The sequence below is a fragment of the Petaurus breviceps genome, unplaced genomic scaffold, assembly GCF_028583685.1.
Source record: "Petaurus breviceps papuanus isolate PSGF00001 unplaced genomic scaffold, PetGlider_PUasm1.0 90897, whole genome shotgun sequence".
In the NCBI taxonomy this organism is placed as follows: Eukaryota; Metazoa; Chordata; class Mammalia; order Diprotodontia; family Petauridae; genus Petaurus; species Petaurus breviceps.
The window spans coordinates 13,932,917-13,959,123 of NW_027187374.1; the positions used below are offsets into that span (position 1 = coordinate 13,932,917).

The window sequence follows — 26,207 nt, forward strand, 5'->3', positions numbered from 1 at the left end:
AAAGATGTGAATATATAGATTGTTCTATTGTTATGTCCTTTGGGAGGTGCCCTAGCATAGTGTAATAGGAAGGCAGAGAACCTGGATTCAACAGCTAACTTGTGACCTAGGATAAGTCAGCTAATTTGTGTAGTCATTTCTGTTTTTATTTGAAAAAATAAGGGCATTGAGTAAAATGGTTTTGACATCACTTTTCTCTGTGGTCTATATTTTTCTATTTAAGAATTCAAAATGAACATTTTTAGTGTCATAACTGATTAAGGATTTATTAATCTTGAATTTTGCTATTATAAACATGATTAGCTAAACATCTCTGGGATGCTTATTTTTTTTTTTTTGGTGTATAAGGTTTTTTTGTTTGTTTGTTTTATCCAGAAACTATGATGTATAAGTAGTATCCTGGAAGGTGTGTGGGAACCAGCATCAGAATATTTTATTCCAAGGCTTGCACAGATATTTACTATGTATGTGATACCTGATAGATTAATTAACCACTCTGAGCCCCAGATACATGAACAAGCAAGTTATTTACAGGGTTTTCATGAAGAAAGTGTTTGGTAGAGACTTCTGGTTAAAATTTCAATGTGAAGGTCATAGGAAAGCCCAGTTCTCCCACATAAAGTCCCAGAAGATATTTGGGAAAAAGTAAAGAAAACAAAATAGAAGGTAAAATAAACTTCAGAACTTGACCAAAAAAAATGTGGCAGAGGCTGGGAAAAAAGTCATACCAAGAAAGTTAGCACAAGTTTGACAAAATGTCAAAGCTGGTGGCAGAGAGAGGAACTAAGATAGGAAAGCTAGTGAAAAATTTTAGAAATGATTCTCAAGTCAGTCAGCTCTATAAATAATAGTGCCCTGGCTCTCATTGATTTACCAACAATAGGACCAAGGCCAAGCCCCATTTGGTCATTGTTTGGGCCTTGATTGGCTCAGAGTGAATGTAAATAGCAAATATTTCTGTTTAGGTCAGACACTCTGAGGGTCTTCCCCTCTCAGATTGACTTTTTTTTTTGACTAGGTAGAAGAGGCCATGCTCTGCCTCATTTCTTACCTAGTCTTAATCACTCATTGGGTGATGTCTCAGTCAAACTGAGACATTTTAGAGACCTTAGCCAATGTCTTCCACTGCATCTAGAGCCATCTCCAGTCATCCTCTTCTATTTCTTGCCATTGGACCCAGATGGCTCTGGAGGAGAAAGTGAGACTGGCGACTTTGCACAGCTCTTCCTCACTTAAATACAATTCATTTGCATGACATGGCATCACTTCCCTGATGTCCTGGTCCTCTTCAAGAGTGAAGGATAAACAACAACAGGTCCAAGGCTATGCACAGTTCACTAACTTTGGGGGCAAAGTTGCACATTTGCTACCAGAATGGTTAGAATAATCCACAGTGCTGTCAACAGTGCACTAGTCTGCCTGTTTACTCAAAGTTCCACTGACATTTCTCAACAATATATCTCTCATCTTTTTTATCAGTCTGATAACTATAAGACGGAACTTTAAATTTGCTTTCATTTATATTTCTCTAAATAATAGTGATTTTGAGCATTTTTTAAATATGGTGTGATAGACTGGATTTTTTTCCTTTGAAAACTGTCTGTTCTTATTCTTTGAAGATTTGTCTTTTGAAGAATGTCTTTTATTTAAATTTGAATCAATTCCTTATAAATCTTGGAAAAGTGACCTTACAAGAGTTTTTGCCCTGATTATATTTTCCTCTCTTTGGTGCATTTATAGATAACCCTAATTTTTCTCCTGAGATCAAGTCTTATATCTCTCCAACTGCCCATTGGACATTTCCAACTGATTCTCTCAGGTATCTAAAACTCTACATGCCCAAAGCAGGACTCATCTGTTCCCCTATACACATTTCTCTTCCAAATTTCCCTATTTGTGTTGAAGGGGGCCACTATTCTTCAAGTCACCTGCACTGGCAACTTCGCTGTCATCTTTGACTCATAACTCTTATTTATTCCATGTATACAATCAGTTGCAAGTCCTTTCCATTTTATTTCCACACTCTACTTTGTGTCTATACTCTTCTTTTCACTCAAGACACCCTAGTTATAACCTCTCATCAGGACTATTGACTTTCTCCTCTCTAATTCATCTTCCACAAGCAAAGTGAAATCACTTCAGAAAGGGCATCTGATCATATGATTCCCCTAACCTCAGGTGTTTTCCTTGACTTCTAAGATTAAATATAAATCTCTGGCCTCTAAGGAGCATTTAACAACCTGACACTTTTCCCATGACTGAGATTAATCAATTAATCAATGTTTTTTTTTTTTTTATGAGCAATAGGGTTTAAGTAACTTGCTCAAGGTTACACAGCCAGTTATTTCTGGGTGTGGTGCTAAGTGTCTGAGCCCAGATTAGATCCCCAGGTCATCCCGACACTGGAGCCAGTTCTCTTACTTGCTGAGCCACCTGGCTGCCCCTGTTTTAATCAATGTTTTTATTATCCCTATTTTACATATGAGGAAACTGAGGCTGAGGGAGGTTAATCAGTTTGCTCACAGTCACACAGATAGTAATTGTGTGAGGATAGATTTGAACTCAGATCTTCCTGAGTTCAGGTCCTGTGATGACTATCACTTAGTGCTTCAATTTTGGATGTAGACACCTGAACACCTGAAAGAGACCCCACTTCTTGAGGGCATTATTGTCTTCTATTATATTAATGACATAAAAGTGACCATGCCACTATACAACAACTATAGCTTTATAACTACTATACCTATACAAAAAAAGAGGAAGAGAATCAACATAAAAATATTTATGCATCTGTTTTCATACTAGCCAAAAATTTGAAATGAAGGGGGACCACAGATATTGTTACTGTATCTTTCAGAGCTACATGAGATTTTGAGAAAAGCCATGTTTACTAGCTGACAGTCATTGTGAGGTACTTCTCTGTATGGAGTCAGGGAAACAGTGTATTTTTTTACTTTTTACCAAGGGTGTAAAATAAACAAATGGTAGAGGGACTATTAAGAGTGACAGGCTCTGTACTAAGTACTGGGGATATAAACAAAAGCAAAAGTGTGGTCCTTGAGGGGCCACAATCTAATTGAGGGAAGCTGAATTGATTGTTTCCTGTCATAGTTGAAGAGAAGCCAATGAGAGAGAGAAAGAGAAGCCCTTGGGAGAGAGAAAAAAGATGGAGAAGTATTCTAGGCAGTTAGGTAGAATAGTGGATAGAATGATAGCTCTGGAATCAGGAAGACAGATGTTCAAATCCTGGCTCAAATACTAGCTGTGTGACCCTGAGCAAGTGACTTCATCTCTTTATGCCTCTTTTCTCTCTTTAAGGAAGATTATATGGCACCTACCTTACAAGGTCATTTTGAAAGTTAGATAATATAAAATATTTTGAAAATTTTAAGTGCCACATAAATGTTAGATATTATTATTTTCTGAGAAAACTGTTTTCAACATTTTTTAAATATATTTTTAAGCAATCGGGGTTAAGTAACTTGCTCAAGGTTACATGGCCAGGTGTTTCTGGGTGTGGTGCTGAGTGTCTGAGCCCGGGATTCGATCTCCAGGTCTTCTCAACACTGGAGCCGGTGCTCTTACTTGCTGTGCTACCTGGCTACCCTTCAACATTTCTTACAAAAGAATTTCTGAGAAGAGGCTTTCCTTGATAACTGTGGGGGCAAAATAGCTGAATGGCAAAAGACTGAGTTTTCATAAGAGAAAAAAAGCCAAATGTCACTATAGCAAGGGATTCAAGTGACTCTCAGTGAACTTTCCCATATTCAAATTATTGTAAATAGTTACTGATTTCTGTTTCTTATTGATTTTATTTGCTAATGAATATATGATAGTACAATGTTTTAATATTTCTTTATTTGGAGCAAAGTAAGGCATTCAAGAAAGGAATAATTGCCAGTGGAAAAAGGAGATAATGAATTGGGGTAGAGGCTCCTGTTAATCAATTGATGAAAAAAGATTATTATTATATTAATGAAAAATAGAATATTAAAATATATTCTTGTGTCATTTTTGCAGGCAGGATAACAAAATTAAACTTGAGAACAAAGCAAATGTCATGATGACATTTGTTTACAAATTTGGAGGGTGCTAGTCAAGATCCCTGCCACATCTGAGGGGTCATTAATAAACAAGCTGTTACATATAAAATCTTCTGAGGAGAGAGAAACCTCAAGACATGATCAACTTCCTAATGGGATAGAATAGGCCAGAGAAGATCAACGGGGACTGTTCCTAAGAGTAATCTATCTTAATAACTTGTGTCTTTTTAGAGGTCAGACCCAAGAAGCTGATAAAATTGACAGCACTTATCCTTTTTAGGATACTGCTGACTTATCACAGGCATCTGGGAGATGAAACATCCAACCCAAATAAACAGAAGTATTATGATAAAGATGTTTTAAAAGTTCATTTCAGGGGCAGCTAGGTGGTGCAGTGAATAGAGCACCAGCCCTGAAATCAGGAGGACCTGAGTTCAAATTTGACCTCAGAAACTTGACACACTTACGAGCTGTATGGCCTTAGGCAAGTCACTTAATCTCAATTGCCTTGCCTTTCCCTCTCAAAAAAATGTTGAAAACTAAAATTAAATTAACTTTTTAAAAAAGGTTCATTTTAGTGTCAAGTAATGCCTGCTGCTTGAGGATGGCATAGGAGATAGAAAAACCACTGAATGTCATGGTGATTGCCATGGTAATATATAACTGGCAATTCAAGACCATAGCCTAAATAAGCATCAACTGTAGTAAAATCAGAACAGTTTCCATAAGATTGAGAAAGTAGACCATTAGGCGTGGCTAGGTGGGGCAGTGAATAGAGCACCGGCCCTGCAGTCAGGAGGACCTGAGTTTGAATCCAGCCCTCGGACACTTACCGCAAAAACTAGCCATGTGACCTTGGGCAAGTCACTTAACCCCAACTGCCAAAAAGCAGAGAGAGAGAGAGAGAGAGAGAGACAGAGAGAGAGAGAGACAGAGACACCATTATAATCAGTTTGCCATTCAGGAGCAAGTTAACTCATGTGGAATCAAGGATGAATGTTCCAACTGACATGAGGAGCATCTTTTAGCAGAAATAACTATTTAGTTTTAGTTGGGAATTATACAGTTCCACCCCCCACTGAAACACAGCATTATATTCTGTACCACCTCTTCACCCATATCCATGTTCAGAATAATGATGGAGGTAATTCCTGATTTTTGCAGTTCTTGTGAAGACATTAACCTGATTCAGGTTAGCAGAGAGTGCATGAGGGGCACTAACATGCCATACAGACTATATGAGATGAGAGGTATCATCAGGATTCCTCTATTCCTCTTAAGCTTAAAGAGTAGAGTCATTGATTATTTATTCCTGTTCTCTCCAGATCTCAGACCATTCAATCAGTCACATGGTCTCCACTCAGGACTAAATTAAAAAAAAAATCTTAAGTATCCTATTCCTCAAGTTTCTCTCATGCTAGTTATACAGTGCTTCATTTGGCCCATTGGGTGCACTGGACAGAACCTTTATTCTAGGTTACTGAATTAATGTACACAGAGGTTCAGTTGCTTATATGTGTCTCTCGAAGTGGGCAGAGCCATCAGTGGACAGGACTCTCTCCATCAAGAGCTAAATCCTCATAGGCCATTGCATCAGCAGGGGAGGCAAAGCACTGGGTCTGAGACTAGAGTTCTCAGCCTCCAGCAGTCACAACCTGTTCACAAAAAAAACCCACTAACACCCAAAAGTAAGATCTTAAATATACTTTTCCATTTAGCAACAGATGACTCTTATGCTTTACCCATCTTCTACCATCATCCTTCATTCAGCGTTTCTCATTGCATGTGAACTAGTTATACATATTGGGAAACTCTGGATGAAGGGTGATGATATGACCTTCTGTCATTTTCAGTAGCAGCTGAGGCCCTGTAAAATAGGCCAGCAACTACTTTTCAAAAGTGGTATCACTTTGGAACTTATGGCTCCAAAAACATAATGGTTGCTTAAACTGTTTACCCCTTCATGCCTACTAAAGGCTCCATTGTCTGATCTTTTTGGATAGAGACCTCCGAAAACACAGTCCCAGTACTGAAGTTGCAAAAGCTGGTAACTTGAAGGATAGTGGCCCCTTCAACAGAAATAGGGAACGTGGAAGAGAAGTATGTGAAGGGTAACACATAATGAGTTCTGCTTTGAACATGCAGTTTGCGATGCCCGAGAGAATCAGTTCAAAATGTCCAAGAGGGAGTGAGAGACATAGGACTGAATCTCAAGAGAAAGAATAGGGTTGTATATGTAGTGCTGCATCTATTATTTGTATAGAGGTGATAATTAAATGAGAGAGAGGGAGAGAGGGAGAGAGGGAGAGAGGGAGAGAGAGAGAGGGGGAGAAGGAAGGAAGGAGGGGGAGGGAGAGAGAGAGAGAGAGAGGGAGAGAGAGAGAGGGAAAGACAGAGAGAGAGACAGAGAGAGAGACAGAGGGACGGAAGAGGGGGAGGGGAGGGAGGGAGAGAGAGAAGGAAGGAGGGGGAGGGAGAGAGAGAAGGAAAGAGGGGGAGGGAGAGAGAGAAGGAAAGAGGGGGAGAGAGAGAAGGAAGGAGGAGAGGGAGAAAATAATAAGAAAAGGTCCAGAACAGAGCCTTGGGGGTAATCTCACAGGTAGAAGGTGTGATATGTATGATGGTCCCCTCAAGGAGTCTAGGAATAGTCAGGAGAACCAAGGGAGAAGAGAGCACAAGAGAAGACAGTGATCCATGAGAAGAGCTGGTATTTATCTAGAACAGGGGTGTGGAACCTGTGACCTCGAGGCTGCAAGTTACCCACCCCTGGTCTAGGACTTTAAGGTCGCAAAGCACTTTATACATGGTGTTCCAAAAGTTTTAGTGCAGATAGCTTAAAACTGCACTAAGCCTTTCAGAACACCTTGAATAGAATTCCTTCCTTGATCCTAACAGCAGTCCTAATGAAGTAGATGCTTTTATTTTCCTAATTGTATAACTGAGTAAACTGAGATTAGGAGAGGTGAAGGGACTTGCTCAGAGTTACACAGCCAGTATTGTGTCTGAGAGAGGTTTCAAACTCAGGTCATCCTGACTTCAAGGTCTGCATTCTGTCTTCCCTATTACCTAGATGTTTCTGGTCAACAGTGTCAAATGCTGCATAAATATCAAAAAGGATAAAGAATGAGAAAATGCTATATGATTTGGCAATTAAGAGCTATTTAGTAACTTTGGAGAGAACTCTTTCTAAACTGAAGACCACATGGTCCATGAAGTTGCTCTGAAAAAAAGTTATATTTTCTAAGATTTTTAAAAAGAATACAAATAGGGCAGCTAGGTAACTCAGTGAGTAGAGCACCAGCCCTAAAGTCAGGAGGCTCTGAGTTCAAATATGGCCTCAGACATGTGACAGCTGTGTGACCTTAGGTAAGGGTAAGTCACTTAACCCCAATTACCCTGCCTTCTCCCCTTCCCCCCCCAAAAAGAATACAAATGATGTGACATGGGAATGAACAAATTCAATCTTTCTACAATTTTTAAATGATTTTTTTTTGCTTTGGGTTTAACACTGACAATGTCAGGTTGTGATAGAAAATACTAAAATAAAATAAATCTAAAATTAATCTTTGTAACCTCCTTTACAAACACTAATATTGCTTTAAAAACCCTGAAAGTTTTATAACTAACGGAATACTTTCTGCTCCCTTTCTTGATGATCTTGATAAATCATATAACTTCTTTGCCTATTTGTCCCTGCACCCTATGGGTCTTATTAAAAAGTATGGCTGAAGTTTTATTTCCCTCTACCATCCTAGTCTTTCCTGGCAAGTACCCAAAGAACCAGGCATGTCTCTCCCATTTCACAATTCCATAAATTAATTGGTAATTCACTTTGACACTACATACAAATGTTATGTTGCAAAATAATTTGTGCAATAATTCTCAATAACCCCCTTCATAAGCAATGGCCCTCCTGGAAATTTCATCAATGCTAGAAGCATCAACTTATTCAGCAATTCTGAAAACCCCCTGCCTCACTGAATCTGGGAAATTCAATTCATCAGTGCTGGGAAGCCCTGGGAAGTGCTCCACATAGGTGTATGGCCCTTCCAGGGATTTCATCACACATCATCAATCTGTGATTTCATCACAGATCATCGATCTAGATTTTGCATTTTGAGTACTTTTGGAGATGTTTTATATTCACATTCATTAGATAGCTTTAGAACCTGGTGAGAAGATTAGTAAGGTAATGAGCTAGCAACAGCCTGAGGAGTTGGAATTGGTGTTATTGTCCCAAGAGTACTATTATTTTGCAACTGTGTGGGGAAAAATGGGAACCACAATCATTTCACTGCAACTTGATGGGCCAACAATGTAGAAATTCCCCAACTACCCGGTGGCTTGAAAAGCCCCCAACCTAATACAAGGATGTGCATGGCAAAGCAGATGAGTTCATCCACTATTGTAATAATTACTTGTTGTCCTTAGTTAAGAGACCCTTCAGGTTTGCCTAAAAGGACTTTTTTCAAATTGAAAAAGTATTTGGTCTCTACCCCTTGTCTCCTGCCTAGGAACAGGGAATGTTTTTCTATTCTATTAATAAATCCTGCCTCTTGTATTCCAAATAATCCCCCTTTCTCCCTTCACTGATACCTTTCTTTCTCTACCCTTCCCTTTCCTGTGAAATGCTTTACTTTGGTACCCTAAATGACCAAGGAATGCTGTGGATTGATTGTGAACTGTAAGCAGGTGTGAAAGGTTATAAAACTAAGTCTGCACCCAGAAATCTGAATTTGCTATCAAGAATAGAAGCCTTAGCATGATAAAAAAAAAAAAAAGTCTTTGCTTTCAGTTTGGCCTTCTATTTTTGACCCACAATCATTAGACCTTTGCTGATGGGTGTGCCTCTCCCAAAAGGCATAGACATCATCATATGGATTTTAGTGGTAATAAAAATCTAAGCATTTAGTATGTGCTAAGCATCAGGGATACAAAGAAACAGCAAAGAAGGTTCTCAACCTCAAGGTGCTTACATTCTAATGGGAGAAAAAATGTTTATACACACATGTGTGTAATGTACTGATAATTATATGTATGTTCTGAAAAATGTGTGTACATATATGTCTGTATGTCTACATGTATATATGTATGTGTTTGAATACAAAAAGGAAGGAAGGTAGTTTGAGACAGGAAGGCACTAGAGGGTGAATGCAACAAGAATGGTTACATGTGACTAATATTATAATAATGAGAACATAACTAGCATTTGTGTAACACTTTAAGATTTATAAAGGTATCTACATATATTTTCTCATTTGATCCTCACAACAATCCTGTGAAATGAATACTGTCTCCACTTTACAGATAAGACAACTGAGGCTGAGAAGTTAAGTTCTTGCCCAGGATCACACTGTTAGTGAGAAAAGCAGAATTTGAACTTGGATCTTCCTGACTCCAGGTCCAGCATTCTATCCACTATATCAGCTCTTAAGTAATTAAGACCACCTCCAGTAAGAAAGAGGTCACAAGATGAGTGGATTTGTGGATAAAAATAATCAATTCAATTTTTGATATGTTGAGTTTGAACTGTCCAACAGGAATGACTGGATTTCAGGAAAGCTGCTGCTCGATGAATAAATCTAAGAATCATCTGCCTAGTGATCACTGAATCAATGGTAATTGATGAGATCACAAAGTAAGAGTATAGAAAGAAAAGAGAAGTAGGCTTGGGACTCAAAACCATATATCATAAATCAAATGATTTTCAAGGTACCTGTAATATTAATGCTGCTCAAATCAATGTGGAAAGTCATCAGTTGGCTATTTGCTTCAATTCCTTGAATCAGTTCATCCTTAATGCTTTCATCTGATACCCATTTGGTAAAGAAAAGGTCAAATATGACCAAAATGCTACCATTGCTGCAAAGTAAAAAAATGACATTAAAAGAAAAACTAAGTTTCTTTCAAGTAATTTGTCCTCATTTCATGTAAGAGGACATAAATCTTAACAAACATTATTTTGTTTTTTTTTATTTTTTAATGCTTTATTAACTTCTGATTTATATCATTCATTTCCACCATATTTTGAGTTACAAATTTTCTCCCCGTTTTTCCTCTACCCACTGCCCCAAAATAGCAGTCCCACAGGATATCCCCTCCTCCAATCTGCTCTCTCCCATATTTTCTCCCATACCCCTTTCTACTTTTCCAGTGGATCTCTATGCCTCAGTGCCTGTATATCTTATTTCCCAATTACATGTAAGATGGTATTAATAATAGTATACACACACATATATATTTGAATATTTGATTTTAAAACTTTCAATTCCAGATTCATTCCCTTCCTTCCTTGTCACCCACTGTTACTGGGAAGATACGCAGTTCAGTATAGGTTGTACATGTGTGGCTAATGCAAAACAATAACATAGTAGATATATTATAAAAAACTGACTATATTTCCCTCCCTCCTATCCCACCTCCCACTTGTTCTATTCTCTACTTTGATCCCGTCTGTTTTCAAAAGTGAGTGCTTCCAACTTCCCTCCCCCCAGCCTACCCTCCCTTCTATCATCCCCCCTCTCATCCCTTCCCCCCCTATTCTCCTGGAGGGTGAGATATCCTATTTAGTGTGTATTTTACTCCCTCCTCAAGCTAAATTCAATGGGAATAAGGTTGACCCATTCATTCCCTTTTGCCTTCCTATTCTTCCCCTCCATTGTAACCATTTTCCCTTGCCTCTTCTGTATGAGATAGTTTACCCCAATCTGTCTCTCCACATCTCCTCTCATTATATTCCTCTCACCTCTTAATTTCACCTTTTAAGTATCATTCCTTCCTGTTAAATTGGTCCTGTGCCCTCTATCTATATATACCTGTAAACATATGATCCATTTAGGAATGCTAATAGTTCAACTTTGATAAGTTCCTTATGATTCCTTTTCCCTGTTTACCTTCTCATGCTTCTCTTGCTTCTTGTATCTGAATGTCAAATTTTCTATTCAACTCTGGTTTTTTCAGCAAGAATGCTTGCAAGTCAGAGGACTTTCCACTGAATGACCATATTTTCGCCTGAAACATGATACTCAGTTTTGCTGGGTAGGTGACTCTTGGTTTTAATCCCAGCTCCTTTGCCCTCCGGAATATCATATTCCAGGCCCTTCGATCCCTCAGTATAGAAACTGCCAGATCCTGGGTTATCCTGATTGTGTTTCCACAATATTCAAATTGTTTCTTCCTGGCTGCTTATAATATTCTCTCCTTAATCTGGGAATTCCAGAACCTGGCTATAATATTTCTAGGAGTTTTCTTTTTGGGATCTTTTTCAGGAGGTGATCAATGGATTCTTTCAACCTCTATTTTGCCCTCTGGTACTAAAACATCAGTGCACTTTTCTTTGAGAACTTCCTGGAGGATGATTTCTAGGTTCTTACTTTGGTCATGGCTTTCAGGCAGCCCAATAATTTTTAAATTATCTCTCCTGGATCTATTTTCCAGGTCAGTGGTTCTTCCCATGAGATATTTCACATTGCTTTCTATCATTTGCCATTTGAGTCAGTCTGTTTTTTAAGGTATTATTTTCCTCAGTCAGGCTGTTGACTCTCATTTCATAATTTTCTTGCATTGTTCTCATTTCTCTTCCCAATTTTTCCTCCACTTCTCTTATTTGGTTTTCAAAATCTTTCTTCAGGTCCTCTGTGGCCTGTAACCAGCTTGTATTTTCCTTTGAAGCTTTTGGTGCAGGAGTTCTGACTTTACTGTTTTCCTCCTGTTCCATGCTTTTCTCCTTTTTGTCCCCCAAATAGGAGTATATTGTTGGAATCTTCTGTCTGCTTCATTTCCTTTGCCTGCTCATTTTGCCACTCAATTACTTGACTTTGGGGCTTTTTGCCACAGAAGGACTCTGCCACCAGACAGGAGAGCTTTCGTCCCAAACGCTGGGGTTTTCTCAGCTGCCAGAGGTATTAGATAGGTGCCCTCTCTGAGGTCTCCACACATTCTGGCAAGCTGGATACACACCCAGAACCTCTACCCCAGACTGCAATCCAGATCTAAGCAGGTTAAAGCAAGAGCAATTACCCCTCAGACTGGTGCTTGGTCCCCCTACACTCTGCAGGCCAAGAGCTGAAGCTGCCACATGGAGCTGGCTGGCTGTGCCATTGTCTCAGTGGCTTTTTGCCCCGGGGGTAAAAGCCACGCACTCCCACTTACTGGTCCCAAAGTCCAGACTGTACGGACCTCTCACTTTGTCCTTTGTGTCTATGTGTTGATAAATCTGGAAACGGCCACAGCTGCTTCTGATCTGGAGTCCCTCTGGCCAGTGCCTGGTCAGGCCCACCCTGGGGCTAAAGTCTCGGTGTGGGGCTGGGCTCTGCTCCCAGAGTGCTGTGCTGGATTCCTGCCGGGCTGTCCTCAGCAGGAGGTTAGCTTCTCTGTGTCATTTTGTGGGTTCTGCAGCTCCAAAGTTTGTTTAGAGTCCCCTTTTTACATGGATTGGGGAGGGTGGAAGCCTGAGCTGCGGGAAGGTAGTGCTTCTACTCCCAAACTTTATTTTATTAATCCTAATTATCCCTGCTTATGCTGACTATGCCAAATATTATCTTTATTCCTTGGATGAGGAAGTAATAAAAAGGTTAAATAACTTGTCAAAGAATATTAAAAAAAAAACTACAGGGATAGCAAGGTGAAAATTTGGGTCTCTGGATTTATGTTTCATTTCTTTATCCAGAAAGGTTTCCTTTCTTTTCCATAGTGAGATAATTTTTCATAAAGAAAACTTAGTGGGGGCAGCTAGGTGGCGCAATGAATAGAGTACCAGCCTTGGAGTCAGGAGGACCCGAGTTCAAATTTGACCTCAGACACTTGACACATTTACCAGCCGTGTGACTTTGGGCAAGTCACTTAACCCCAATTGACCTCCAAAAAGCAAAAAAAAGCAAAAAAAACCAGCATCAAGTTATATCAAGTTAAACATGCCTAAGAAGTCATATGGCAATGTATCGATCCATATTTCACTAGTCTGGGGAATAACATGTATGAATTCAGTTAGGCTTCTAATACCTCAGAGTAAGAAAAGCTCTGTAAGAAAAGTTCACTGTATAGGATCCCAAAGTAGCACCCCTTTCAGGGCTACCTCCCAATGCAATGTGACAAAATAATCTGAGAGTCCTCTGACTAGATCCTAGTCACTAGGTACTGCAGCCAATTATCAATCAAAAATGCAGAGATAGGAAACTGCCATTTTATTTATACTCAGTTTCAGTTATCAGTATCAGTTTCAGCAACCTTATAAAGAATATGAATACATAAACAGGATGAGTACAGTGGAATTTTACAAAGAGCAGAAGAGAAAGTTAAAGGTTTATGTATCAGGATTCTTTCAGTTTATAGAAGTTTTAGGGAATAATATAAATCTCCTTTACTTTTGTTTTAGTTAGTTTTTATTAAATGAGATGCGACTGACTTACTAAAAAACACATTTGGAGTTAGATTTAGTTTCCAGTCTTGATCTTTCATTTAACTAGCTCTTTGACTATGAAGAAATCTCTTGTCCTTGTGGGGTCTCTGTTCTTCAGCTACAAAATGTATACTGTAATATTCATGCTATTTTTTGCCATCATTTTGTCACAAGGAAGGCGACTTTAAACGTTAAACACTTGCCCAGAGCCACACAGCTAGTAAGTGTCTGAGGAATGATTTGAACTCAGGTCTTCCTGAGTCAAAGTCTGGAGCTCTATCCAGAGTGCCATCCAGCTGTGAGGGTAGTCCCATATTTGTGAAGATACAAAATGATGAATTCCTATTCTCCACGATTCTTATTCACGCTATCCTATACATCTTTCACCAAGGATCCAATCAATCCTTCATTGTCATTAAATGATGGGCCCACCACCTTTTTCCAATTCACCACTTTTTGAGGATAGCATATTTGCGAAAACATTTCTATTGAAAGGTTAGGTCTTTGCACTAAGGCATAGTCGCTGATTGTTAACGTACTATACAATTTGCTAAAAACAGCAGAACCCTTTCTCTTCTTCCTTCTCAATTCTATATCCAATTTATTGTCCATCTGAAGGTCTTGACCCAAATATATGCACTGGTATCCTTACTTAATGGATGCACTGGCCTTCCAAATGTACATTAAAGTCAGTGCAACAGGTTTTTTTTTTCAAAACTTTTCAAAATTTTTCAAAATTCATTTCAGAGAATAGCCTACATGTATATCAAGTGAATCCTCACTGTAGATTTGAGAAATACTCTTTCACAAAATATTTTTCCCCTTGCTTTGTTTTTAAAAATTTTATTGATATGCTTTGTTTTCATATTACAAACTTTATAGATTACTCTCACTTTGTGAGAGGTCTCTTGTCACAAAGGAAAGAAATTAAGTAAAAATAATACTATGATAATTTCAACTGAAAGTGTATGCAACATTATATTTGTAGGACCCTCTTACATTTAATAAACAGAAATCTATTTTCTCTCCCACTCTCAAAACTTTGAGGGGTGGGTGGGGAGAAGAGAAAAACAGAATTTATTAATCAAATATTCGTACTCAAGCAAAACAAATTCTCTCAATGGCTTTAGACAAATATGTAATATGATGTAGTATATTATGTTTATTAATGATAGAAATTAATAGAAGTAGCTTGAGGTCCAAAATTCTGAGCACTATCAGTTCTTTAATAATGTGTGAATTTATTAATAAAGAGGAAATGGATACCTCAGCTATGCCAGAGATAAAACTGTACTCTTTTTATAATACAGAGCAAAGAATAGGATCAAGAAGAACATGATTGCAGGTGGAGCCAAGATGGCAGAGTAAAAGCAGGGACTTGCTTGAGATCTCTCCCAAAACTCCTGCAAATACCTGTTAAAAATGACTCTAAACAAATTCTATAGCAGCAGAATCCACAGAATGACAGAGTGAAACAAATCTCCAGCCAAGACAGCCTGGAAGATCAACAAGAAGGGTCTATTGTACCAGTCTGAGAGAGGAGCGTAGTCCAGTGTGGTCTGTGTCAGCATACACAGGGCTGAAGCAGGCTTTAGGGGACTGAATCACTGGCAGCTGTGGCAGTTTCCAGACTTTTTGGCCCACAAATGCCAAAGACAGCATAGAAGCTCAGTGGGAAAGCTCTCTCAGAACTGGGTGAGAAAGGAGCATGGTCCGGCCCTACCCCGGGGAGGCAGAGGTGGTGGTGGAGGAAGCAGCAGCCACAGCAGCAACTGCTTCCAGAGCTCCCAGCCCACAGATGGTGAGGGGATCAAGCAGGTAATCAGAGGGGGATTCTAGAACCAGAGGGTAAAATAGAAATTAAAAGAGTCCATTGATCACCTCTTGAAAGAGATCCCAAAAGGAAAACTACAAATATTCTAGCTGAATTCCAGAATTCCCAGGCCAAGGAGAAAATATTGCAAGCAGCCAGAAAGAAACAATTTGAGTATTGTGGAAATGCAGTCAGGATAACACAAGATTTAGCAGCTTCTATATTAAGGGGTTGGAGGGCTTGGAATATGATATTCCAGACATCAAAGCAGCTAGGATTACAAGCAAGAATCACCTACACAGCAAAACTGAGTATAATACTTCAGAGGGAAAAAATAGAAATTTAATGAAATAGAGGACTTTCAAACATTCTTGATGAAAAACCAGAGCTGAATAGAAAATTTGACTTTCAAATAAAAGACTCAAGATAAACATGAAAAGGTAAACAGGAAAGAGAAATCATAAGGGACTTATTAAAGTTGAACTGTTTACATTCCTACATGGAAAGATGATATTTGTAACTCATGAGACCTTTCTCAGTATTAGGGTAGTTGGAGGGAATATATATACACACATACATACAGATAGATATAGGTAGAGGGTACAAGGTGAGTTGAATATAAAGAGATGATATTTAAAAAGTAAAATTAAGGGGTGAGAGAAATATATTGGGAGGAGAAAGGGAGAGATAGAATGGGGTAAATTATCCCACATAAAGGAAACAAGAAGAACTTTTATAATGGAGGGGAAGAGGGGGGAGGTGAGAGGGAATGAGTTAGCCTTACTCTCATTGGATTTGGCTTAAGGAGGGAATAACATACACACTCAATTGGGTATCTTACCCTACAGGAAAGTAGGGGAAAGGGGATAAGGGGGGGAATGATAAAAGGGAGGGTAAATTGGTAATTGGAAACAAATATTTTTGAAAAGGGACAGGGTCAAAGGAGAGAATAGAATAAATATGGTGCAGGACAGGATGGAGGTAAATACAATCTCTCACAACATGACCATTATGGAAGTGTTTTGCATAACTGCACATGTATAACTTGTATCGAATTGCTTGCTTTTTCAATGAGGGTGGGTGGGGAGGGAAGAAGAGAGAGAATTTGGAACTGAAAGTTCTAAAATCAAATGTTAAAAACTGTCTTTACACGCAGCTGGGAAATAAGATGTGCAGGCAATAGTATATAGAAATCTCTCTTGCCCTACAAAAAGTAAGGGAGAGGTGGATAGGCAAGGAGGTGATAGAGGAGAAGGCAGACTGGGAGAAGGGATAATCAGAATGCATGCCATCTTGGGGTGGGGTGGAGGAGAGAGATGGGGAGAAAATTTGGATCTCAAAATCTTGTGGAGATGAATGTTGAAGACAAAAATAAATAAATTAATTTAAAAAAAAGATGATTGGTGGTAGGGCTGACATCATCATGGGGGCAGGAATATTATCATTCAGTTTCCTAAGGAAGGCAGACTAGCACTCATGGGGGGCTGGTAACCACTTCCTTTTGTCATTAAGGAATATTGATTGATTTATGGGATCCATTGCATCCTATACTCTTTGCTAGTGTAACAGAGGTAACAGACACCCTGTCATCCAGAAAATTTGTTAGGGAGTTAACCAGCTTTACTTAATTATGCAAAGACAGTTCAGAGCCAACCCTTAGAACTAGCTTTCAGGACTTAAACATGAAATCAGATGTCCTGATATTTATCTAAGAGCTAATGGTATAAAAGATGACAATCCTTTCCTTTTAATTACAGTGACTTGTGGTCAGGGTGACCTTTAAACTAGCTCAGAGAGGAAAACTGAATTCCTGAACTTAATTAAACAACATAGAAAAGGGACTTAAGCAGATACAAAATCAATTACAATATGAAATCAACACAATATAGAATCAACTATAAAGTAGAAGTAATTTGAATTCATTACATTTCATTCTGCAATCTAAATCCATTACTTCACTGTAATGAATAATAGCATTATCCGTTCTCTGGAATCTTAAAATGGCTTTACTGTATTGATCATAGTTCTTATATTTTTCAAAGTTGCTTTTTCCCAGTGTTGTTATTGCATAAACTGTTCTCCTAGTTGTGCTTATTTAATTGTTTATCAATTTATAAAAGTCTTTAAAATTATTCATTTTTGTAATTTTGATGTTGCGTTATAAATTGCTCTTCCAGTTCTGTTGACTTCACATATCAGTTCATATAAATCTTTCCGTGTCTTTTTGGAATCTTCTACTTCCTCATTTCTTAAAGCATGATAGTAGTCCATCACATTTTTACAAAACTTATTCAGCCATTCCTCAATTGATGTGCATTCCCTTAGATTCCAGTTTTTTTTTGTTTTTTTCTTCAGTGTCTTTACCATAACAAAAAGAGCTGTTGTAAATATTTTTGTATAGATAAGTCCTTTTTCAATTTTTTAATCTCTTTTGGATATAGGCCTAGCAGTGAAATAAATGACTTAAAGGCAATGCACTCTTTAGTAACTACATACAATTCCAAATAGCTTTCCAGAATGGTTTTATCCATTCACAGGTCTACCAGAAGAGCCTTTCCAACATTTATCATTCTCCTTTGTTGTCATCTTTGACAATCTGAAGGGTGTAAAGTGAAATATCAGAACTGTCAATTTATATTTCTCTAATTATTAAAGATTTGGAACATTTTTTCCCATGTAACTATGGATAGCCAGGGTTTCTTCCCCTGAGAACTGCCTGTTCATATTCTTAGACTATTTATCAACTGGGGAATGGCTCTCTTCCTTATAAATTTGAATCCATTCCTTATATATCATGGAAATTTGACCTTTATCAGAAAAACTTAATGCAATGATTTTTCTCAGTTAATTGTTAAATTTTTCGGCAGTGTTGAGTGACATAAAACAGGGACATGCATATTTGCTGAGGTATTTATCACTGTCATGGAGGATACCTTTCATAAGATCCAAATAGTACAATTCCCTGTTAATGGTGAGCTTTTATAGTGATTACAATTGATTATGTGATTACAATTGCAAATGATATTGTGTTGATTACATGAAGTCCAAGAACCTTACAATGCCTCCTTCGTGTGAGAACTTCAACTATTTGAAAGAGATTGTCCTAAAAATGCATTCAGAAAAATTAAATGGAAGAAAAATGCCTGTTGCCTAGATTGTAACATGCAGATGCATTAAGCCATAAAATACTAGAGTACACTCCACACTTGCACTCATAATTACAGGTTGTCATTTATCAGAGGGTGATTACTCTGAGGTTCCAGGATATGCTGTGGGTCTGTACTCTATAGCTCATGGGCCCATATTAGTCAGCCAGGGGATACAATTAGTTCATAGTAAAGGGATGTACTAATATTTCATTGTAAGAATGGTAGCTATAATATATATTCCTCAAATCTTTTTCACAGGTGTACAGCATCTCTTGGAAGAGTGGGTACAAACTTAAGGCACAATAGTGGGGAGGTATACATATAACAACAACAAAAATAATAAAAATAACTAATGTTTATATAGAACCTTAAGGTTTGCAAAATATGCTATCTCATTTGACCCTAACAATGACCCTTTGAGGTAGATGCTATTATTATCCACATTTTACAGATAAGAAAACTGAAGCTGAGAGAGATTATATGATCTTCTCACAGTCACATAGCTACTAAGAACAATAAAGAGAGGGTGGCTAGGTGGTGCAGTGAATAGAGCACCAGCCCTGGAGTCAGGAGGACCTGGGTTTGGATCTGGCCTCAGACACAACACAAAAAATAGCCATGTGACCTTGGGCAAGTCACTTAACCCCAATTGCCCTCCAAAAAAAAAGCAAAAAAAAAAAAAAGACCAATAAAGGGAGCACAGGCGCATGGCAGCTCTCAGTTCTGGTACTACAGGGCTATGTGACCTTTCATCTCATGGAGATTGCCTCCTCAGGGGCAATATTTCCACTGTGTGGGTCACTCAGCTGGGCTCCCTGGTTCTTCAGAAGAACTGGGTCTCAGTTCTTCTCTGCAGCTGGACTTTCAGCTTCCAGGGCTAGTTTTCTCTTCAATTCACAATCAGTTCTCCTCTACTCTCAATGATCATGCTCCCAAAAGGTTATTTCTGCCTGAAATAACTTATCTCTGTCTGTCTGTCCATACAGAGTATGTCTCTGCTCTCTTCTGGATATAATATATTTTATTGATCAGTAACTGTGCTTAAAAGTGGTAGATATTCTTCCCCATCCTTCCAAGCAAAATCTTTTCAGGGGCCAACTTCATCCTCAATTGCAGGCTCTTGCTTGAACTAATTCAAAGCTGCTGAGCTCAGCTTTTTGAGTCCTTCTGTGGTGTGGTTGCCCCTTCTAATTCAATCAAGGAATTGATTCATTTTTCATAAAGGGGTGACAGTGTATAGGTTATTATTTGTTCCTATAATTCCTTCCATATTTAAATATTTGCAAAGATATAGCTGGATTTTAAAATGTTTATCATTTCTTTTTTTTTTTTTGGAGGGCAATTGGGGTTAAGTGACTTGCCCAAGGTCACACGGCTAGTTTTTGTATTAAGTGTCTGAGACCAGATTTGAACTCAGGTCCTCCTGACTTTAGGGCTGGTACTCTATTCACTGTGCCACCTAGCCACCCCAGAATGTTTATCATTTCTACATATGAAGTTATTAAATCTTAAAACAAGTTCTGAGACATCTGTATAAATGTATTATATCATCTTAAAATTCTAAAGATACCTTTCAGGGCTGTTTTTGTGGATTAAATGAGATAAAGTGCTTTTAAAAATATTATGTCATTATATAAAAAAGCATTTTATTACTATGAGTCTTGTAATGAGAAAAAAATGATGCAGTTTTGCAAAGTGTGCCAGGTCCGACTGGCCCCTGCTTTCCTTGATGCAGTTTCCTGGTGACCCAAGGGAATAAAAAAAATTCCTATCCACATACTTGCGCTGCTGACTAGACTTTTTTCAATACAGAAATGATGTGGGCTGAGCCTACAGGAGTAACTGAATCTTTATTATATATCCTTTTTGTGATAGGACAAACTATTGCTAATTATTCTCATGAATGACTCATCTTATCCCCATGGCCCACCTCTAATGGATTTTAAAGACTCAAAAAGTCCCGAGAAGAAGAGCCTGATGCTCTCTTCCCCCCCCTCAACTTTTTAGGGGCCAGACTCTCCCAAGACTGAATTTAGTCTGTACTTGTGCGTTTAGCACTAAATGCCCCGTTAGAGGAAGGCAACAAAAGCCTCAGTCTCTCTAGGCCCAGATTCAGTTTGGTTTTGTTACAGAAGAAATAAGCTAAGCTTTACTAATATTTAATCTTTGGATTGGTATTGGTACCCTCACTCTGTTAGTATGTCCGATGAATATCTCTCCTATGTTATAATTGAGACATCCTGAGTGAAAAGTAGGAATTCTATAACATAGAGGGGTTGACAGCGGCACCTTTAGTCATTTGTTAACATTCAGTGTATAGTTAAATGGAATGATGAACTATATGCTCTAATTTTATTTAAGCTAAGCTTTACAAAATGAAGTAAAAGTAACAAAAGATTACTTCAAAGAAAGCACGGATTGAAAATACTCACATGAACAACAAGAAAAATGCAGAGTTAATACTTTTATGACTAATATTAGCTCTTTACAATCCACATTTTAAGGCAAAGGCATGATATATTCAGATATAACAAGATCAATAAAAAATTCAGAAATATTAAGATTATTTGAAATATGATTAGTATCCATTTTTGCCTAAATATGGGAAATATTTCCTTCCATACATAGAAAAAAAATTTTGGAGGGGAGAAGGCAAGGCAGTTGGGGTTAAGTGACTTGCCCAAGGTCACACAACTAGTATGTGAAGTGTCTGAGGCCAGATTTGAACTCAGGTCCTCCTGACACCAGGACCAGTGCTCTATTCACTGCACCACCTAGCTGCCCCAGAAAATATTTTAAAATAAACTTAAACTAAAAAAGAGGAAGTACTAAATACTATTTTACTGTATTTGGAAAATTCCTTATTATACTTTGTTTATTAAAGTATACAAGAATTTATTGTGTGTGCCATTTGAGGCATTCTTTAATCCAACTGTTTGTAGTCAATTCTCTCAGATACTGGTAACTGAGACTGGGATGAAACTCGTAAAGGTAATATTTAGCATGGTCTTATCCTTCTCAGAACATATAAGAAAAAACTAACTGTAATGGTTTTGATCTTTTTATGGTTTGCTGACAATGTTTTGTTCTATAAACAAAGCATAATATGGAATTTTCCCAGATAACTTTAATTCAATTTATTCATGGATTATTTTATAAAGAAAGTAAATCATGAAGGGGATTTAGCAATGGTTTCCCAAGTCATGCTGCAAGAAGGTTTTGACATACAATCCCTTAAGCTGCTCTCCTTCTGTGTTTTTCATTAATGACTAGAAAAAAAGAATTCAACTGGGAAGAGAAGAAAAAATCTGAAGCATCCATGTTACTATTATATCTAAAACAGGAGTACTCTATGTATTCCAGTTTCCAATTGTACAGCTACTCACTTCTGGGCAATGTGGAATTATGTCAAGGGCTTCAGAGTGTGTTCTATGATACACTCCTGATATGAATCCCAGGGCATCTGGATAGAGCTTTTAAAACTATGGAGTAAGTCACATGCTCTCTAGAAGACATTAAGCTATGTAAACCAATGCTTGATGCTGGATGATGACCGAGGATATAAAGAAGTCTAGGTCTAGAAAACAGAAACATTGAATCAGTTAGACTCAGAGAAGGCTGAGCATTCTAAACTGCCTGAATACGTTTACCAGTTTAAGTAATTACACTCTAACCAACAGGATCTGGGTAGAGTGGAGTCAGGAGTCCTTTTGACAAAATCCTATGGACTTCTAAGAGAGCATGAAACAATGAGAAAAAAATTCCAGGATGGCTCAAAAGAGAAATAAGGGTACAACCAAAATGGTGGAGTATGGTGAGCATTTTTGCTGAAGACTACCCACTGAGCCACAGTAGCTACGTAGAGTGCTAGGCCTAGATTCGGGAAGACCTGAGTTCAGATCTGGTCTCAAACACCTGACTAGTTATGTGACCCAGGGAAAGCCACTTAACCTCTGCTTGCCTTTATCCATTGGAGAAAGAAATGGCAGACCACTCCTGTATCTTTGTTAAGAAAACCCCATGGACAGTATTGGCATGCTACAGTCCATAGGATCATGAAGAGTCTGACACAGCCAAACTACTGAACAACAATAGCAACAATCAAGATCACACAAGATTTAGCAGCTTCCATATTATAAAGAAACAGAGAGATTGGAATATGATATTCCAGAAGGCAAAGGAGCTATCTGAGAGACTAGTATCTGAGAGACAGGACTACAAAAAATTGGATTAAAGAATAACCTACCCAGAAAACTGAGTATAATCCTTTAGGGGAGAGAGTGGATATTTAATGAAATAGAAGACTTTCCAAGCATTCCTGATAAAAAGATCAGGGTTGAATGGAAAATTTGTCATTCAAACAAAATACTCAAGCCCCAAAAGGTAAAGATGAGTGAGGAAATCATAAGGAACTTAAGAGTAATATGCTTATATTCTGAATAGGGAGATGATATATGCAACCCTTAAGAACTTTATCATAATTAGGGCAGTTAGAATTCATCTAATTAGATAGCATGGATGTGAGTCTACCATGTTGGGATGGTTTCAAAAGAAAAATGGAAGGGTGAGAAAGAGGGATACACTGGGAGAAGGGGGAGGGAAGAAGAAAATTGGGGGGGATTATTTCATATAAAAGAGGCACACAAAGACTATGTTTTTATAATGGAGCAGAAAATGAAGAAGGGTGGGCAATGCTTGATCCTCATTCTCATTGGAATTAGTTCAAGGAGGGAGATTTTATATAAATATATATATTTATGTGTGTGTGTGTGTGTGTGTGTCTGTGTAATATGTGTGTGTGTGTGTATAACACACTCAGTTGGATATAGAAAGTCATCTTGCCCAAGAAGGAAGTAGGAGGACAAAGAGACCAAGAGAAAGGAGGAAGGTGATAAGAGAGAGGGTAGATTAAAGGCAGTGGTGGTCAGAAGCAAAACAGACCCATGAGGAGAGGAGAAGATTAAAAGAGAAGGATACATCCAAGAGAATAGAGTGGCAGAAAATATATAATTAGCAATCATAACTATAAATAGGAATATGAATAGGATGAACTTGACCAAAATAGAAGAGGATAGCAGAATGGATTAGAAACTAGAATATATTATATATTGTTTACAAGGGACACTCTTGAAATGGAAAGACACAAACAGAGTTGAAATAAGGGTCTAGATCAGAATTTCTTATGCTTCACCTAAAGCAAAAAAGGCAGGGGTAAGTGATCATGATTTCAGACAAAGCAAAAACAAAAAATAGGCTTAATTAAAAGAGATAACCAGGGAAACCACATTTTGCCAAAAGGTAACATATGCATTTAAGTAATATCAATACTAAATGTATTTGCATTTAATGGTGCAGCATCTAAATTCTTGAAAGAAAAGTTAAATCATAGGAGGAAGTAGTATAACTAGACTAATAGAGTCTGTAATTTACCTGTCTTAGACTTAGATAAATCTAGCCATAAAATAAATAAGAAAGAAATTAAGGAGATGAATAGAATTTTAAGAAAGTTAGATATAATAGATGTCTGAAGAATATATCTTTTTCTTAGCTGCACAGGGCATCTTCACAAAATTGGCCATGTGTTATTTCACAAGTCAGAAATCCAAAAATGGAATATCTTTGGAAAAGTCAAGGCATATGAATGTTTTCAAAAGAGGAAATCCATACTATCAATGAAATTTTAAAAATGCTCCAGATTCGTAATAATTAGAGAAATGCAAATTTAAAAACCTCTAAACTTGGATTTTATCTTATATTCAACAGATTGGCAAAGATGACAAAAGAGAAAAATAGTGTTGTGGGAGGGTTTCAAGAAAATAGGAACACAAGTACATTGTTGTGGAGCTCTGAATTCATCCAGCCATTCTGGAAAGCAATTTGTAACTATGTCCAAAATGTTACTAAGCTGTGCACAATCTTTTTATTAGTTCTACTATTTCTATATCTATACCCCAAGGAGATCAAAGAAAGAGGAGAAGGACCTATATGTGCAAAGTTATTTATAACAACTCTCTTTTTAGTAGCCTAAAACTGGAAACTAAGTGGGGTGTCCACCTATTGGAGAACAACTAAGCAAATTATGGCAGATGAAGGTAATGAAACACTATCATGCTGTACAAAATGATAAATATGAAGAGCTTTAGAGAAATTTTGAAAAACCTTTATGAAATGATTCAGAGTGAAATGAACAGAAATAAGATAATAATTTATATGATGACAACAACATTATAAAGAAAAACAAATTGAGATACTTTAGAACCCTAAGCAATGTGAAGAAAATCATATATCTAGAGGATTAGAGAGAGAACCTGCTACCTGCTTCCCCCCAGAGAGATGATGCACTTCAAATGCAATAGGGGACATACATTTTTGGATGTGGAAAATACATGAATTCATTTTGCAAGATTTTTAATATTTGTTGTGAGAGTTTTATTTTTAATTTTAAAATTTATTTAATTAAGTGGGAACAGTAGGTAGGGACAGAGTTGATAGATATTTGTAATACTAATTTATTTAATTTTAAAAAGAAAAGCTAAAGAGTTCAAACTTAATTTCAAATTTAGTTTGAATTATACCTTACAAGACCAAGCCATCAATGAAAAAAGGGATATTCAAATGAAGAGAGACGCTTAAATGATTGCCATAAAAGAAGTTGTGAACACTCCAGACACCTCAAATAGAAGCACAATAAATGTAAATAATTACAATTATCAGGAAAAGAATTAGTAATAAAATAACAATTTCTCTTATATACTATTGTTTTTAAGAAAAATACCAAAATGCTGAAATTTGTATTGAATGAAAGAACAAAGAAGATCATTAAGGGGAAAATAGAAAACAAGCAATAAAGATATATGAAGAATCAGAGTTGGGGGTTCAGGAGGAAAATAAGAGTGGTGGCAGAGAGTAGGTAATAAGACTGTAGAACTTTAATGAGGAAGGATGAGATCAATCTAAACAACATTCCCATGGGAGAGGAATTGCATATGATGTTTGGCAATGGTGACTTCACAGTATCTAAGGTATAGAAGGCAGTTTGTACATTGGAGGATCACTTTCTCTGAGAGAGCTGTGGTTCCATGGAAAGTATCCCTCCTCAGAAGAAAGGTTAAATGCTTAGCAGCTATGAACACCTAGATTGGTGCCTGTGGAAAGTGGATAGTGAGGTCAACAAGTAGGATTAATTTGGAACATAAATTATTTTATAACATATGCTACCACTTCTACCTAAATTAATGTCCCTAAATATTAATCACAGGATAAAAACTGAGAATGGCATCTGATCTACAAATGTAATAAAAGATAAATGGACTATAAAAGGGAGCTCAAATCTTGTTCTCTAGAAGCTTTAATTTTATGAGAGAGGCAGAAAAAATAAGGGACTGATAAGGACAAAGTACATGAAACAAAATAAAATTCAGAATATACTAGTAGGGATGATAAATCATAATAGGCAATGTTTTTCAACAATAATAAACAAAAAACTACTGTTTAAGGAATCAGAGACAAACCAATAGAAATACTAAATACATATATGCATAAATGCCATAGCATCTAAATTCACAAATAAACAGTTAACATAATTGCAACAAGACACATAAAAGAGCATAATAATTGTAGGAGGCTTTTATTTTCATCTCTCAGAATAGGACAAATCTAACAAAGATGAATAGAAGAAAAAATATAGATTTGAACAAACCACTGGGGAATTTTAAAGTTAAAAGCTACATGGTGGAAGGTAGAGCCAAGATGGCAGAGTTGAGGCAGGGACTAGAATGAGTTTTCCCAAATTTCTCTAAAAACAA

At 37.4% G+C, this 26,207-nt stretch overlaps 1 protein-coding gene across 1 annotated transcript in view; it reads right to left on the reverse strand.

The window, feature by feature from the left end:
* The window catches only part of TMPRSS15 (transmembrane serine protease 15), a 155,189-nt gene that overhangs the window by 110,483 nt on the left and 18,499 nt on the right, over positions 1–26,207 (reverse strand). Inside the window, exon 4 of the mRNA XM_069074789.1 lies at positions 9,760–9,905. Within this exon, the coding sequence (XP_068930890.1) occupies positions 9,760–9,905 (146 nt within the window). The remainder of the gene's footprint in view (positions 1–9,759; positions 9,906–26,207) is intronic.